The sequence below is a fragment of the Lygodium microphyllum genome, chromosome 9, assembly GCF_053477565.2.
Source record: "Lygodium microphyllum isolate KBCC chromosome 9, Lygodium_microphyllum_v1.1.10, whole genome shotgun sequence".
Lineage (NCBI taxonomy): Eukaryota > Viridiplantae > Streptophyta > Polypodiopsida > Schizaeales > Lygodiaceae > Lygodium > Lygodium microphyllum.
Genome location: NC_141143.1, coordinates 138138034 through 138155972, shown reverse-complemented (window position 1 = coordinate 138155972; position 17939 = coordinate 138138034). Strand labels below are relative to the sequence as shown.

Genomic DNA, 17939 nt, shown 5'->3' with positions numbered 1-17939 from the left:
CACTGATCTTGTACTTATTTTACGAGATATCAACCTTGTGATTTTAAGTAGTTTTTGCATCAATCTTGATGATGATTTCGTATTCAATATATAATTGCTTTGTAGAATATTGTTTAGGACAAGGTACCTTGCCACCAATTTTTTTTCTCTATAACCGTTGTCGAAGCGTTTGGGGTCAAAAGTCTACCACGGGGATAAGAGACAATAGGGTGAAGGGAGATTCAAGGAGAGGAATAGATGGAAGAGAAGGGATTCAAAGAAATAGAAGATGTAGAAGAATACTCACAAAGGTGAAGCGTGTCAATTTATTTCTGCATTATGAGAAGATAAATCTCTTGTAGACAAAAACATGCATAAAACAATAACTTTCTCCATGCTGCTCAGACCGCCAATCTGATGCTTCCATTGGCTTCAAAAGGGGGATAAAATACCAAGATACCTGACCAAAATTCTGCCAATTTAGAGTGTTGTTCACTATCTAAAAACTATGATCGCACGATTTCATAAATCCTTCTTTTTACATAAAATCCTCCCAAAATAACTGAAAGCTATTGCTTTCTTTTACATGTCATCTTATTCTAGAAGTTGTCTATAATTTTTGGCTTTTTTATAAGAGATAATATCAAAAATTGGCTAAACTTGTCCAAAAATCTAGTATTTTTGAGCCCTTCACACTAGGAGCATTGACATTAATGACTAATATGGCATCGGCTCTCTAGATCAATAAGAAAGCTAAATGACAATGCATCTCCGGCATGTGCCAAAGTCTTATGGATCTATAATGTCAAAAGAAGTATCCTCTGCCATGTCAATGTCTTCATCTTCTATCTCTTCTTCTTTCATATTCTCATGTTCATGCTCAGTATCCAACTCCTTCAACTCATATGCTAAATACACCCTACATCCAAAGAGCTTGATATGTTTTCCATCTATACTAGAATCCTTAGAGTTTTCCCATCCATCTAAATAATGCACATTATTCCAATCCATAGCAAGTTCCTAGACATTGAAACTAATATTGAGAGAGAGAGAGAGAGAGAGAGAGAGAGAGAGAGATGTCCATATCCAAGTATTTTACAACATATAATATTACTCTTTGATACGTACTACATTGCAAAAATCAATGAAGTTTTCTCTCTAGATTGCAATACATAATAAGTCTTTCTATAGATCAAACCTCGACAAAGAGACAATGGATACATACATAGAATTATAAATGCGATCAATGTTTACAAACTCTTTAAAAGAGAAAAAAACTGCATATTATTATTCTAATCTAATTCAAGTCCCTATAAATTGAACCAAACTTTGTAGAGAGAGAGAGAGAGAGAGATGAATATTCAAACATTATAATTTGACCATACAATTAGAGAATATTACTCACATGCATTACACCACAAAAATGAATAAAGTTATATCCACATTGTTTCACATGACAATGATAATATTTCTCTGTACAAATCAAACGTCAAGAAAGAGACATCACACCACATTGTAGGTATCCATCAATACATTTTACTCAATTTAGTCTCGTTACAAAAAAAGGAAGCACACATTATCACAAAGAAAACATACCTTATCACAAAAAAAAGCAAAGGCCCAAGCACTTCAAAATAACATAAGCGAGACAAAAATAGATCATAAGCTTCATCCAAATGTTGAAGAGAGAGAGAGAGAGAGAGAGAGAGAGAGAGGTGAATATTCAAACATTACAATTAGACCATGCAATTAGAGAGTATTACTCTCGCATGCATTACACTGCAAAAATCAATAAAGTTGTATCCACATTGCAACACATGATAATTCTTTATATAGATTAAAACTCAAGAAAGATGCATCACATCACATTGTAAGTACCCAATAAATTTTACTCAGCTTAACCTCATTACACAAAAAGGAAGCACACATCATCACAAAAAAAGCACTGGCCCAAGCACTTTAAAATAAGATATAAGTGAGACAATAATAGATCATCAGTCTCATCCTAAGCAAGTCCTCCTCAATTGTGACCGTTCATTTGATGACTCGATTGCTATAGCAAGGCATTAAACCTATTAACATTCATTTGAAACTACAAGAACGGTAATCAACAACCCCTCTGGCAAATCACAGGCTTGTGGTCATCTCCAAGTCCCCCAAAACGATGCCCACATATCATTCAGCAACAAATTCATCAACTTGCTTGTCTCAGAGACAATTGTTGAAAGTTCCCTCACTTCACCACCCAAACCACTCAAGACTTGTTGAAGAAAACTCTAGGCATGCTTTGTCTCGCACACAATAGCTTGTTTATGTAACTCTGCAGAGTAAATGGCAAGTGCATTAACGACACGTGTGGATAAACCCATTTGCAATTCCATCAACTCATTCATCTTGGTCTTGAGGCATTTAAACTCCAAAGAACTTGAAGCAACCTCTGTGTTTCTTTAAATCCTTGCTATAAGTTGTGGATTTAATAACATGCCCTCCCTGTTGCCTTGCCACTTCTTTCATCTTTCGCACATTAACTTTATTCACTCTATTAAACTCCACATTTTGGCTGCAACAAAATACACAAATGACTATCTTCCCAAAAATTATACAATATCTTGGCACAAATACAATTAAAATAACTATCTCTCATACCCATGTGAATGGCTTCAAGCAAGCAAGTGTCAAAGAGACGATGTTGTGGATGTTTTCTTTAATTCAACCGAATCGATTGTATTCAATGGAGTTGAATGCACTATATCTGTAACATCGTCCATAGCTTTGCTTTGTTCCATGATGACTACACGAAATTTTCAATAGAATATAAGAGTCCCAATAGAGAAATCTCAAAGCCATTGAAGACACAATTAATAAACACATTTGCAACTGAAAATGCTAAATCAAAAGTGCATTGGACTCAAAGATAAAAGAATAGTCATGCATAAGCACGTGCATAAACAACCATGCATAAGCACATACGTACACAGTGCTTGCCAAAACCCAATTAATGATTCCCCTCTCCAATGGATGTCCATTCATCCACATGTGCACATGACACTCACTAAAGGCCCAGCAAGCATCACTCAAACTTGAAGATATGTTAGCCTCAAGGGTATCCTAGACTCGAAAGTGAAAGAATGTACATATTAGGCCCAACACACATAACCAAATGCATATATGGCTAGGCCTAAGCACATGCACACATCGCTCAACAAAGGCAGACTAAGTACCTCTCTCTCTCTCTCTCTCTCTCTCTCTCTCTCTCTCTCTCTCTCTCTCTCTCTCCAGGCCCTGCTAATGGATGTTCGTTCAGCTACATCCATACGTAGGTCTTGCCAAAGGCTCGAATGTGTTGAAGATCCAAAGGTGTTCGACGCTCAAATATGAATGAATACCAAGGTAAAAATATGAAAAAATAAACTATTAAAATGAGTTCAAAAAATTTTAATAATTTGGAAGAGATAGACAATGTTTTTCAAAATTGAGATTTTCATCAATCAAATCAAATAGAACAAACTCATTTAATTTAAAAAGTATTGCAGAGGTTATATATATCAAGTAAAGCATGGATTCAAGGATGTGCTTATGCAATGACTCATCCAAGTTAACATTGCCAAAAACCTATCTAGATAAAATTTGGAAGAAGCAAGTTGCACATCAAGGACAATGCTCTCGAGTGTAAGGGCATGACCCCACATGGCGATTCATCTAGGTTAACATTGTCGAAAACCTATTAAGACAAACTTTCAAAGAAGTAAGTTGCACATCAAGGGAAACGTTCTCTAATGTTACCAAGCTCTCATTCTTGAGAGCAATCAACTCACATACACCATCCTCTATACGATTAGCACTGTCAATAAGATCTTTCATCTTCTCATCATGATCATCCAAGGATCCAATACATGGCCAATATTTTCGGACATGGTCATATATCTCCCCTATGTAACCCTTGATTTCTTCTAACTCATCTTGTATCCTCACCCCATCACAAAGGTTCCCTTCGTATTTCTCCTCCAAAACTCTCTCAATCCTTTGTAGACAACTACCAATGCTCTCACCAAGAGAAATCAAAGCCCTTTGACGTCGAAATAGTACATTCACTTGCTTCTCAAGCCCATCCAAGCGATTAATGACTCTCAAGAAACCAACATAACTTTCATATCCTCCAACATGCCTGAGTGCATGACAAATTGCTTTCTTCCTTATAACCTCTTTCCCTTTGCACATATTCATTTGCATGCTGGGAGTGCCCTGCACAACATTTTCTACATACACATTTTTGTCCTCCATGCTGCACAAAACATATGCATCAACATCGAGGTGCATATCAACTCTTCTTATCTTATCTTAAAATTTAGAAATAGTGAAAAATCCTAGATGACATTAAATTAACTTCCAAAGCATTAAAGTTAAAACACATGTGCATTAGACCATATGATTAATTACAGTAGGATTGGCTATAGTAAGTAGCATCTGGAGTGAGGTTTCAATTTGTTTATCCCACACATAGGACTCAAGTGGGTCTTCAAGGTGCATTTGGAGTTTTTTTGTCACAATGGATGTATCCATTTCATAATGCAAAACCCCCCTCGCTTGAACAAATTCAAAGATAAGATCCTTATAGTTATACCCACTCATGAATTGCAATGAGCAAAATCGAGGATCGATCTTTTGGTGAACCCAATGTCATAATGACCAATGAGTTCGCTTTTTAATTGGTGTACCTAACATTGCATGGTGCACACCATACAATATCCCCACTCCTGCCAATAGAATTATAGTTCACACACTAAATAACCTCCTAAGTTTAAAAATGTGAATAATAGATTTTTAATGCCTATTTATGCCAACCCCATGAATCACAATGCAAGACAAAGGATAGTTGTACCTCTCAATAATGAAAGTCATGATCATGAATAAATAAATAGTATTATTATAATTATAATATAATTTAGCTCCACTTTGGTACCTTTAGGGATTAACAATATAATACATATATCTTATAAAGTTACTACAGAACCTTCCACTCCATAAAATACACGTGCATTAGACCAGTGAGTTGGCTTTTTAATTGGTGTACCTAAGTTTGTATGGTGCACACCATACAATATCCTTTCTTAGAAAATCATGCCCTAGGATGACACAACACACCCCACTCTTGCCAATAAAAGTATAGCTCACACACTAAACAACTTCCTAAGTTTAAAAGCGTCAATATAGATTTTTAGTAATGCCCCACGAATCACAATCAATGAGGCAAAGGATAGTTCTATCTCTCAATAGATTATAATACAATTATAAATTAGATCCACTCTAGTACCTTATAATACATATCTTAAAGTTAGTACAGAATCTTCCACTCCATGTTTTAAAATCAACGTAAAAGATATCTTTCACTCCATGTCTTAAAACACATATCCTAAAACGTTTATTCCAATCCAAATGTAGATCCTTGTATTTTAAAGTGCATAGGTGGGTATTCTCTATACAAATCCAACATTAATAAAAATAACTAATGAAATAATAATATAAACTAATAAAACAACCAACTAATAATAAACTAAATAACAATACGAACTAATAAAACAACCAACTAATAATAAAGTAAATAACAATAGCAAAAAAATAAACACTAATTAAAATAACAAAAATAATTATGAAAATAACAACTAATCTAATTTAAATAAATAATAATTAATTAATTAATTAAAATAACATTATATTATCTTTATATATATCTATACTAACTATACTAATAAAATAATAATAAATGGAATAACAACTGAAAAATTTAAATTAACAATAACAACTAAACTAGTTTAAATTAAAATAATATTAACAAATATAATATAATATAACTAATAAAAAATAATACATACAACTAACAATATCTAAACAACTAAACTAATAACAATAAACTAAATAACAACTAAACTAATTAAAATGATAGAATAATAATAAAGTAAAAATAAACTCAAATTGAATAACAACCAAACTAATTAAAATAATAAAATAATAACTATATAATATAAATATATCTATACTAACTATATCTATTTTAATAATAACTATATTAATTAATAATTAATAAATATTACTATTTAACTATTAGTAACTTTAACTATATAACTAATATCACTATATATAATAATATAATATAAGTAATAAGTAATAGGTAACTAACTATTAACTATTTTAACTATATTTAAACTAATAACTAAGACCAATTATATTATATAACTAATAATAACACGATGGGGGGCTAGGGTGGTGGACACGACGGGGAGCCAAGACAGCGGACACGACAAGGAGGGGGCGACAACCACCCACTGGGCGAGGCAAGGTGGTGTAGGAGGCAACACGTGGCACAGAGAGAGAGAGAGAGAGAGAGAGAGAGAGAGAGAGCACCTGCGACCTGCGTGGATGCCTGGATCACTTGCTTTGCCACCTTCTTTGCCTGGACCACCTGCGATCTGCTCCCTGGACCCACTTGCTCCTTGCTCCCTGAAATAAACTTCATCGTGCATGCATTTTTCTCTTTTTCTTCTTTATTTTCATCGTGCATGCATTCGTCATGCAATGTTAAAGGACCTCAATAGGTGATGATTGCCAAATTCAAATTTAAATTCAAATGTAGGTTTGGGGAGAGCACAAGTTCGGGGCCAAAAATGGAGGTTTGGGAGCTCACCTGAGCCTACAACGAAAAAAAAAGAATAAACAGATTATAGCTCAGGTATTATTGAATACAAACACAACCATATTGATAAAAACAAGCCCAAATTTCATGGTCGCAAGGACCCCCCAGAATAAAAGACCAGTATACCTTGTCATAAGCTTTATCCCAGTCCATGTTAATAAGCACCAAGCCCTTCTGCAAGCTAACAGCATAATCTATAGACAATATCAGATTCAAAACAGCATCATGAATTCTCCTATCAAATACAAACCCATACTACCTCTCATGAATGATCCTGGTGAATAGCTGCTTGCTCGTAGTGCCAAGGCCTTAGCAAGGACTTTGTAGGAGAAATTGAGAATAGTGAGCAGTCACCAAATGACATCTTAGTACAATCTAGTGATTTTGCCAGATGACATGCAACTTGCCACATCAATGCCTCAATTACTTCCAGATTTTCAAATCTCTCTTGTTGTAATACCAAACTCATCTCCTTAGAGATATTATATATAATATACCACTAACTTTTGCAATCTATACTACATTATTATCTTGGTTGGAGGTTCGGTTATCTCCCGAACCTCCATTTTTCTCCCGAGCCTCCACTTTTCTCCCGAACCTGAAACTTGAAATTTGAATTGCATGCATGGGGGATCGAGGTGGCTTTAATGCCCCCCACATCTTCATGTCCTCCCTCTCTCATGATGAGGATGATAGATATATCCAAGCTTTAGGAGCTTCCTTCGATCGTTCGATTGTTTGTGCAGGTGGAAGAGGTTGAGACTTCAACGTTGAGGCGTGCTTTGAGGCTTTGAGGCTTCATTCGATCGTGTGCAAGGAGTCAACATTGAGGCGTTGAGGCTTCGTTCGATCGCGCGCAAGGAGAAGGTGCTCTCTCTCTCTCTCTCTCCAAGTCGCTCTCTCTCTCTCTCTCCTCCGCCTTCGAAACCGCCCCCGACTGGCGAAATGTGAATACTTGGATAACAAAATGCATATGGATTGTATAAGAAGCTTTACCCATGTTTTACTTAAGCTTGTTTCATCTATGAGAAGAATGTTTGTTCATCATTACTATAAGAAGAGCGTGCCAACTTTCATGTAAGAGGAGACGATCAACTTTTCCAAAAGAGTATGACATGATATTTACCACTCTCTTCAGCTTTAAACGTTTCTTCGTTTAATATGAATATAGATATATTTAGATATAGGTGAGTCCGTTAAAAGAGGGGACTCTGCATGATATTTACCACTCTCTTCAGCTTTAAACGTTTCTTCGTTTAATATGTATATAGATATAGATAGATAGATATAGGTGAGTCCGTTAGAAGGGGGGGGGACTCCGCATGTAGTGACAGAAGCAAAGCGATGCTTTCCACAATTCTCAAAAGTGATTTTGCCTCAAAGGAAAACAGTTTGCTAACTGTCTGTGCAGGAGGGTAAATTCTGCGTAATAACTGCGGTAATTCGGTTTAATAAGGTGCTGCCCGCGTCCAAGGACGAAAATTCAATAGGGGAGTTGATGGTGTTGTAAGGGCGAGTTGAGATGGGGGATTCGGGGTGCTCTATGCATGCATGACTGTTGGTGAAGCGTGACTTGTCTAATATGATATCCAGGCTCCAGCCTAAGCCGACTCACCGTCGAGTGGATTTTGGAAAGTCAAAAAGCGACGCTTGCGAGATGTCAGCTACTGGTGTCTGGCAATAAATAAATCGACAACTGTCAGCTGGCATCCTTCATGTACGTGAGGGTGGCGACTGACACTACGCTACGTATCAGGATTCAGACCTAATTTTCACGGTTTTGTCTAGTTTGTCATGACTCATGTGGCCTCTAGATTTCATGAATTTTACTGGGGAGTCGTGGCCCGTGGGAAGAGGTGGAATGCAGAAGGACAGTTTCATGAGAGTTGGTTGTTGTGAGTGGGCGGGATCATGGTTGGGTAGTTTCGAGGTAGTGGGATTAGGGGAAGCGCAGGAAGAGGACCTGAAAAATGCCATGCATGTCGAGTCGTCGACAACAGAAATTAGCTTTTCGGAGAAACTAATGGAGAAATTTGGCGTTTTTCGAACAAAAATGAGAAAATAAACACCTAAATGCATCAGTTTTGGAGGTTTAAGACGTGAATCTGCATCCATTTCCGATAAAAGTATGGACAACTTGGCAAGAATTCTGTTGATACAAAGCGGGGGGTGGGGAAGATGGCGAGCTACTGCAGCAGCCTGCAACTAGCTAGCTATAATAGCCGGGGTTAATGAGGGCGTATGATGGAGGAGGAAGAGGAAGAGGGAGGGATGTACTTGTGGACGATCTCCTGAAGCTTCTGGAACATGACGGGCTTGGCGATGAAGGCGTCGACGCCGTGGGCGAAGCAGCGGTCCACGTCAGATCGGAGGGCGTTGGCGGTGACAGCGACGATGGGGAGGCGGCGGGCGGATGACGACGACGGGGCGGGGCCGCGGCCGACGAGGCTGGAGGAGGAGGACGAGGAAGGAGACGGGAGGGCGGGCTGAGATGACGAGGGGCCGGCGACGTCGAGAGGGGCGAGCTGAGGCCAGTGGCCGGTCTGCTCGAAGCGGCGAATGGCGCGGGCGACCTGGAGGCCATCCATGAGGGGCATGCAGATGTCCAATAGGACCAGGTCGTACTTGTCCTTGCGGACGGCCTCGATGGCCTCCACGCCGTTGCCCACCACCTTGGCCGTGAACCCCAGCCGCTTCAGCATCGATATGGCCACCATCACGTTCACCTGGTTGTCCTCCGCCAGCAGGATCCGCGGCCACGCGCTGCCTTCCTCCTCCTCGGTCCCGCTCTCCACTCCCGTTGCGCCGGCTGGCTCCAGCTTCAACCAATCGCATCGCGCTGCTGCCTCCTCCCGCCCTCCCGTCGGCTCATCCTCCCGAAGCTCCACGCGTCTTCCCCCGGCCATTGCCTCCCCCCACCACTCCTTGCACTGCACTGTAAACGCAAACGTTGAACCCTTCCCCACCTCGCTCCTCACCGTCAACTCGCCTCCCATGAACTCCACTAGCTGCATGCATGGCACCACCACAAACAAAATCATCGTCAGAATCACGTAAGCAAATCGGTCGGACGTTTGGAGAACCAAAGCAACTCGTTCAAATGCTACAATAGAGCAAATACTATCAACGACCAACTTGCAAATATTGTCCACACCACAGTAAACTGTAAAGTTCATGACCACCTCAACTAATCTTTTTGTCAACTTCATCCTTTCTGATGTTCACAAACTGCACATTCATCCTTTTTATAAACTTTGAACGTACAAGAGAACCATAGAAGACCGGCTACAGGAAGTGCTTACCCGCTTGCAAAGAGCCAACCCCAAACCCGTGCCCCCATAGCTTCGAGTCCGACCTTCACTCACTTGTTTGAACTTGTCAAAGAGGGTTGCAAAGGCCTGCGCACTCTTCCCACAAAAGCCACCCAATCACAGTAGTAGATGTCGTCAATACTGTGTACTACTGCGACTATTCAGTATCTAAAGATTATGTCCCAAATTCAGCAACTACAGTTTTGCAAATACGAAGAAAGGCAGCCTGATTTCTGGAGTCAATCCATGAGAGTATACGGTGCTGTGATATGATTACATGCATACTGACATATAAACCTTTATGTAATTCAATCCACATGCCCTATATCAGTAATCCGTGCACAGGAGCACACAAATGTAACGAGCATAAGAACGCACAAATGCAAGCATCAGAAAAGAAAACTAATTATCACCTCTTCAGGAATCCCCACTCCCGTGTCTGCAACTTCACAGTAGAGTATCGGGCTGCTACTTGCACTACATACGTGATCAGGAGCACTACTGGAGGAGGCAGCGTCAGGCTGATCTTTGTGTTTCGGATCAGCACGACCCTCAAGCCTTACTCTTATACACACACTGCCCCTCACGGTAAACTTTATAGCATTCAGGACCAGATATTTCATGATCTGTCGGATTCGAACCACATCTCCAACCACCTAATTAATAAACAGCCATGGCAAAAGCACCGGAAAAAATGAAAGATCAAGCAAGTCGAAGCGGATTCAAATCGGATTTAAACTAATTAATTCTAGCTGATTTTTCCTTTCAAAATTGATTCGCATTGATGAAATATGTTCATGTAGAATGCAGCCGATCGAGGAATTTTGTGCAATTTCAGCGAATAAATGCCCTCTACCTTGCTGGACAAATGGTCTGAGATCTCGGAACGAATAACCACATCCTTGCCACGGGTAGCTGCAACGGCCATTTTTACGATATCTTGGACGATCTCTGATGGATCAAAGGGCCGCTCCTCGAGCTCAAAAGCCTCTAAAACCATGGAGCACGGCAAATCCAAAGTTTAAACCAAGCTTTTAATTAGACAAGCACGAAAGAAACTAACTGGTGGCTGCAACGATCGTGTGGAAACGAAAAGATTTCAAGTCGAATTTTGCGGTTTCGGAAATCGACTAACTTATTACTATTTTATATTACCGAACTCCATGCTGGCAAGATCGAGGATATCCCCCAATATATCGGCCACAATAATCCCAGATGATAGGATGGCGCTCACAAGCTCTCTCTGCTCATGGCTCAGCTCTAGAGAGTCCAGAGCTTCCGCCAGGCCTAGCAAGCCATTCAGCGGAGTTCTGATCTCGTGGGACATGATTGCCAGGAACACATTCTTAGCTTGTATAGCGTCCTCTGTCAGAAAAGAAGAAAAGAAGAAGAATTATTAACAAAGCAAAGGCAGCTAGCTAGTCAGAAGGATTTTAATCCCAACTTACAAAGGAAGTCTCAAAAGGAAAGACGCCTTTCGAGAGTAACCATTAGAACAAGCAACAGTGACCAGTTTTATTTGCCATTGATCACCCACATGCAATGGTACCGCGTGATCGGGAACATTGATCAGAGTTGTCACGCAAATAATCATCTGCCAGGATGCCTCGTACGCTTGCCCCCTAAGCGTTAATACGGATCGTGCACCAGCTAAGCCGGACTAAGCCCAGGCATTAAGCATATGCAGTAGTTCTTGTCCAGTAGGATGCTCAACGAATTACTCCCCTAAAGCTCACTCTGAACTTAGTTTACTGACTGATTAAGATCTCAGGAACGTCTATTGGCCCAAGAGTACTAGAATTAGCTGAAACTGTTTTGTATCAATCAAAAGAAAGTAGTCTCACTTGTCTGTCCTGTTGTTTTACTTCAATTTCCTACAACTTAGAAACGAGAAAAGAGTATTCACCGTCTCTAATTTCCTGTAGCAAGCTTGGATGATCAGAGCTCTCATGGGGCAATGGACTCATCACAACACGGATCCGTGCTCAGGCGCCGCCCATGCACCTAACATGTTTAATACTGCTCACTAGAACGTCAAGCCAATCAGGTCCACCACATGAAAAAGAAGATCCTCTTCCTAACGTCACAACCGCGAGTAATCTAATCGTACCAGACCCTATGAAATATCGCCTTTGAGTACAAACAGCAACTTGACGGGAAATCGGGCAGCTGCTTGTAATTTCATTAAAAAACGTTCCTTTAAAGACTTGATCCACTGTTCCACATTTCCCACCTTACTGAGCGGCTTTTTCCTTCTGGCCCCTACCTGTCACTTGTACTGCTCTCCGTAGGTCATCTTCTGTAGCCTTGTGGACACTCATTTCCGCACGAAGCTTTAGCAAACATTCTTTGACTTCAACCTACAGAAACGAAACAAATCTGCATCAGATCTTCACTTAACCATATTTTAGTAACAAAAGGATGAGTGAGATGCGAAGTAACAAAATAACGTGTAAACCATCATGATTTAAAGTGATTACAAGGGAATGATCGATGGTTTGGAACGACAAATTCACGATATTGAGTGATGAATCCCCCATGATTTGGTCATTGACTAATTAATGATTTCATGATTCGATTGATTAGTCCATCCGGCGAGACGTTTGAGTAAGAGTGAGTAATCCAGTTGATTTACCTGCTCGGTGATGTCAATAGAAGCTGTCGAGACTCCCACAACATCGCCGTGCTCGTTAAGATGCGGTTTGGCAGTGACCATCCAAGTGACCCGCTCATTCTCTGGCCAGTCCAGAGCTACTTCCCCCACTTGGATCTCCCCAGTCTCCATTGCCCTCCTCTTCAACTCGATGAATTGCTGCAGGCCTTCAGATTGACTCGAGATGATTTCTTCATCCCTCTTTCCTACTACTTGCTGCAAAACCACATTGGACCGTATCTACTGTTAGATCATGTCATCTAATCCAATCATTACTAAGCACAGCGATTCTCTACCTAACACTTACAAACAACTAATGCAAATAATTAGTAGAGTAGTTCTCTGCCTAATATACAAAAAATTGATGCGAATTTAGTGGCAAAAAAATAGATGAACGGCTAACTGACAATTGTTATTAAATTGCATCCAGTGAGAGTAAGAAACACTAGGTGACAATCTTCTGCAAACTGATCCTGAGCATTTACATCGTGAGTCAGTCCCTTCAGGGTATGGTTGAACCACACATATCTGCGTTCGGAATCGCAATAGCTTATATGTAGCGGCGCATCCTCCAGAGCTGCTATCAGACGGTTGGCTGTCTCCTGATCCAAGCTTGTCCCTCTGCTATTAATCCTTAGGCTCACTCCATGATCATGATCATTATCTGTACTTGCTTCTCTAGGTCTTGTTGCAGCTGCCAACGATGGCCTGCAAGTAACCAATGGGCCAGAGTAACTTGTGAAATCACTTCTCAGGGCTATCGACGATGATCCTAAAATTTCCCTAAACTCAACATAATCAGGTGACGCTAATGACGCCTCCTGCTGCTCTTGTTGATGCGACATGGTTGTCATGCTCTGTAATTGCCTGGCCAACTCCTCATTTTGCAGCCTCAGTCGTCGGTTCTCGCACTCACAAACTTCAAGCCTTTGTGCAAGAATTGCATTTGCGGAAGAATATTTCTCGAGCCAGGATTTGAGATCATCCACTGTAAGATCATGCTCAGAACCGCTTTCTGCGGTATCTGGAGGAGCGAGCTGCTGAGAATGAGACTCCCGTTCTTGCTCCATATTATCGGAACCAACCATTGCAGAAATACGATGAAAGGAGAGGTGACACGGAGGTATTTGATTCTCGATTCTTTCTGCACTTTCTTGGTATCGAAACTCGTCCTTTCCTTCTGCCATTAATAGGAGCAATCTGGATCATGGCCTGGAGGATCTCATCACAGAATGGCATTCAACCTCTAGACCAATATTCACATGACCTACAAAGCATTTAAGCAGTGCTTAATTAGTCCACACGAAGCTGCTGTTGATGAGAGTTACGGCGGCAGTACTACTTGAAATCTTCCACTTCCATGATGCTGCCATGATCAATATCATCTATACTGCTTTTGTGCAAAGACAACATGAACATCGCAAGTTTAATGCCGTTGCCGCCAGGCCTGTAAATGGAGGAGCACACAAAAGATGAAGCTAGAAATCGTGCTAATGATCTCCTGCAATTGCTGCTTTTACACAAAATCATCCCTCGACCTCGGCGAGGAATTAAAAGCATGCACCGATCCAGAATCCGTACGTCTCCTCTCTTTCCGCTTTCTGCATTATGATTGGTCCACTCTACCATAGTCTCATTGAAGCACACCGAGTAATTACGAGTGGAAAGATACTTATTTATTAATCCTTTCTGGCCTCCTGTTAAGCTGTACTCCCGCTGCTTTGCCGTTGAACGGGAGGCCGGCTATGGTGGAAAGTAATGGAAGCACCACCTGCGCAAGGACGAAAATCAGTACCGAACTGAGGAGATATGGTGACTGGAAACGGTTGAAGAGATCTGAGAGAGAGAGAGAGAGAGAGAGAGAGAGAATGGCAAGCCGCTTGTATGGAATGAGGTGGTCGATTGATGGAAGTACTGTGATATTGAGAGAGAGAGAGAGAGAGAAAGAGAGACAGAGGAGAGAGAGGGCCAAGGATTGCAGAAAGGGAAGGCTCCAGGCGGGAATATGGCAAAATACGAACATAGAGAGAGACACACACGGAGAGAGAGATTGAGAGAGATCGGTCTCGCAAGATCAAATCGATATATCGACCATTCTGGGAGTGTATCTTCTCAGCATGATATAAATCTTTTCGTAGATCCGATTTTAAATAATATCTGGGAGAAAAAGGGGCGTGTAAATTTGCAAGAATTCGCGAATAAGGTGTGGTGTGTCCCTCTCTCGGACGATCGCGATCGTAGAATCTTGAGAGCAGATTGCACGGTAAATACACAGGACACAGAGAGAGAGAGAGAGAGAGAGAGAGGGGATATAAGAGAGATGAGAGAGAGTCTTAGCCCTACTAGCCTCCACCTAGAATCTTCGAAAGATAACACGGATTCTATGGACGCCAGCCTGCTTGCGTCACCCCACACTTGCTTCCTCTTAACTAAAAGGTTCAACCCTCTCACCTTTTCCCTTTTGTACCTTGCTTCCTTCATATTTTATTATTCATCCTTGTGCCTCCCACCTCTCTCCTTTAGGGTATGGGCGTTGGGCCTTGAGATCCTATTTTATATCGTAATGGACCATTGTGGAAAAGCTTGAGATTATGTTAATCAAAAGGAAAAGGCCACAATGAAAAGGCTTGATTCAGGCTATAAAATGAGTATTCCATAGTTATGCGACAATGGTAAAGCTTCAAATTGTATTGATTAATGGTAAGTAAGGAACCTACAAGATGAGGAGGAAAATCAAGATAAATAAAAATTATGATTTTGAAACTTATGCATCATGACTATGCATAGGGGTAATCTGGTCTACACCTTGCCTTGGAGCTCATCCTTCTCTATTAAAGGCATTCTTTGACATGAATGCCCGCTATAGATCTCTTTTGTTGGTTTGCATGTGTGGCTTGATAATGAGGTTGACAAACTAGCCCAAGTACTTGGGAAGGTGTTTTATGTACCTACTAAATCCTCACCAATGGTGGGCAAACTTAAACTAAAACACAAGTGGCTATCCTTTGGGACTGTCCTCTAGAGTTCTTCAAACTCACAGACTATGAGCTACAATTGTTTCACTCCACTAAAGGCATTATCCAATAGGAATACCCAATTAGATGTATTTTCATGATTTGCATATGTGGATTAACAACAAGGTTGAAAAACTAGTCCAAGTGCTTAATAAGGTGCTTTACTACTACATCGTCACAAGTGGGAAAGCTCAAACTGGAACACAAAGTGGATATCATATGGGATTGTAGAAATGTGTCCCCTAGAGTTCCTTGAACTCATGGACTTATAGAATTTCCAAGTGGTTGCTAAGGTCCAGTTCTCGTCCTTCTTTAATGTAGGCTATGACAATAGGGAAAAGGATCACTTTGCTTGGGCATATCCCAAGGAGACTTCCCCCTCGACCATACAAGGAAGCAAGAGGTTGCAAGGAAAGTGGGTGCAATTGGCAAAGAAGCAACAACCTAACAACATTAATGATCTTGAAGCCTGACCCAATGATAAAACCAAGCAACCCCAAACTTCATGGAGTAGTGAAGATGATGTTAATCAAGAAATGATCAAGGACGTCAACCAATGGAAGGCTAAGCATGTACTTTTCAAAACGAAAATAACACCACAAAGACAAACATCCAAAGGAGAATGTGGATCCAAAACATGACACACTGAAGGGGAAACAATGGAAGAATTAGGGGAAAGTTTCCCTTAAAATTTTGGTGTTAATAGTAAAGTCTAAGTGCAAGTGCCAGATTTATTTGATGATAGTTATTTTTTTTGGAGTTGTAGTGTATCATTTTTGGGTCTGGTATTTGTTGTACATCCTAGACATCTGATTATCATGGATCCATTATTTTGTGACAAACAAGTTCATCATATCCGTACATATTGTATTGTCACCCACAATTGTATTTGTCACACCCATAATGATTGAGTGAGTTGTGCACATGAATTTGTACTTGCAATAGCATAGGCTAGGTCTAACTAGGCTATGCTACAAGGATGTATCAAGGATTGACAGACCTAGAGCCCACAAAGTGGGTAGGATGGCCAAAAGAGGGTGCAAATCATAATTCACAGTTGTGGAAATCCTAAAAAGAAAAGTGAGGTACAAAATCTAAAACAAAACATGGCACCACCCTAGAAAAGTGATCTAACCCTAACCCTAATCTCGGTCTTTATAAGGGTGGAAAGTTTGAATTGTATAAACCTTTTTCGTACATCCATATTGTGAAAGCTCTATCAATGCAACTATTGAAGCTTTCTATTCTTTTATTCTATTCTATCATGTTACCTCCATTATTGAGAGTGAGTGAGTGAGAGGTGTATTTGAACGAGGAATTAAGGGAAGGTGAAGCTCTATGTAGTCTTCTTGCTCTTCTTATTCCTCTCTATTAGCTTCTCTATTCATTGTGTACTGGTAGTGAATGTGAAGAAGTGATAGTATCAGATCATGTTGTTTGGATCATGGAACCATCTTCAAGCATTCAAGCTTTTGGACTACAATGCAAGAAGGTAAGTTGGTGAGTTCACTTCACCTCAAAGCTAGTCATGTATTCTTACTTTCTAGGGATAGAGAAAAGGATACATGGTTAGTTAGAGTGGAGTGTCAAGAAGACAAGGTGAGAGATTGTTGCCAAAGTGAGATATTGAACGAATAGAAATCTGTCCAATCTCTCGATTGTTATGCATTTAGCCCAACATTTTGGTTCCATTGCTAAAGCATGCGACAATACAACCATCGAGGTTCTCACATTCCTACTATGTGGCAGAATAGGAGGCTTGTTTGCTTGAGTATAGATGGGGTATCAATTATCCATACTTGCAACTTGCATACTCTAAAACACATGCGGCTAGTTTAGCAAGGCTGAATTGAGAGAAACATGTTCATTGGTTTGAGATTAGAAAGATTGAATTTGTTAGATTAGAAGAACACACACAACACTCAAACTCAAAAACACAATAAAACTCAAAAAAACAACACAAAAATGTAAAAAAACAAGATGCAAAATGCAAAACTCAAAATTCAAACTCTTCTTGCTTTTAAAAACCATGTGACATTATTCTAGATTCAAGATACATTATACTTGTCATACTTGTTTGGTTGTGTGTGTATTGAAGCGAAAAAAACACAAAAACACAAAAATGCAAAATGTAAAACTCTAAACTCTAAACTCAACTCTTCACACTTGAACACTTTGTATATCAATATTATAAATATATCTTGCTTGTTGTGGGTGATTGATTGTGTGTGCATTGAAGGAACAAGAATGAGAAAATGTCAAAAACATAAAACACAAAACACAAAAACACAAAA

At 40.1% G+C, this 17939-nt stretch overlaps 1 protein-coding gene across 2 annotated transcripts; it reads right to left on the bottom strand.

The window, feature by feature from the left end:
- Nucleotides 1-8732: 8732 nt before the first annotated feature.
- Nucleotides 8733-14709, bottom strand: LOC148031631 (histidine kinase 5-like). 2 transcript variants are annotated; one of them, XM_087685217.1, is made up of 8 exons: nt 13117-14709; nt 12614-12847; nt 12245-12338; nt 11134-11343; nt 10835-10968; nt 10392-10634; nt 9970-10074; nt 8733-9675 (listed from the first exon to the last, which is right to left on the bottom strand). In XM_087685217.1, the coding sequence occupies exons 1-8, from the start codon at nt 13816-13818 to the stop codon at nt 8896-8898; spliced, it is 2502 nt and encodes an 833-aa protein (XP_087541343.1). In that variant the 5' UTR covers nt 13819-14709; the 3' UTR covers nt 8733-8895. The 2 variants fall into 2 exon arrangements, with proteins under 2 accessions (XP_087541343.1, XP_087541344.1); XM_087685218.1 differs by having other exon boundaries at nt 8734-9675; nt 9970-10065.
- Between the last annotated feature and the right edge of the window lie 3230 nt (nt 14710-17939).

Excerpts from the sequence above, each read along its gene's own strand:
- LOC148031631 (XM_087685217.1), bottom strand. The coding sequence starts at position 13,818 with ATGGCAGAAGGAAAGGACGAGTTTCGATACCAAGAAAGTGCAGAAAGA. Across the intron at positions 12,848-13,116 it reads TGAAGGGACTGACTCACGAT|CAAGTAGTAGGAAAGAGGGA; the intron begins GTAAATGCTCAG and ends GTGGTTTTGCAG. Across the intron at positions 9,676-9,969 it reads GGTTGGCTCTTTGCAAGCGG|CTAGTGGAGTTCATGGGAGG; the intron begins GTAAGCACTTCC and ends CCATGCATGCAG.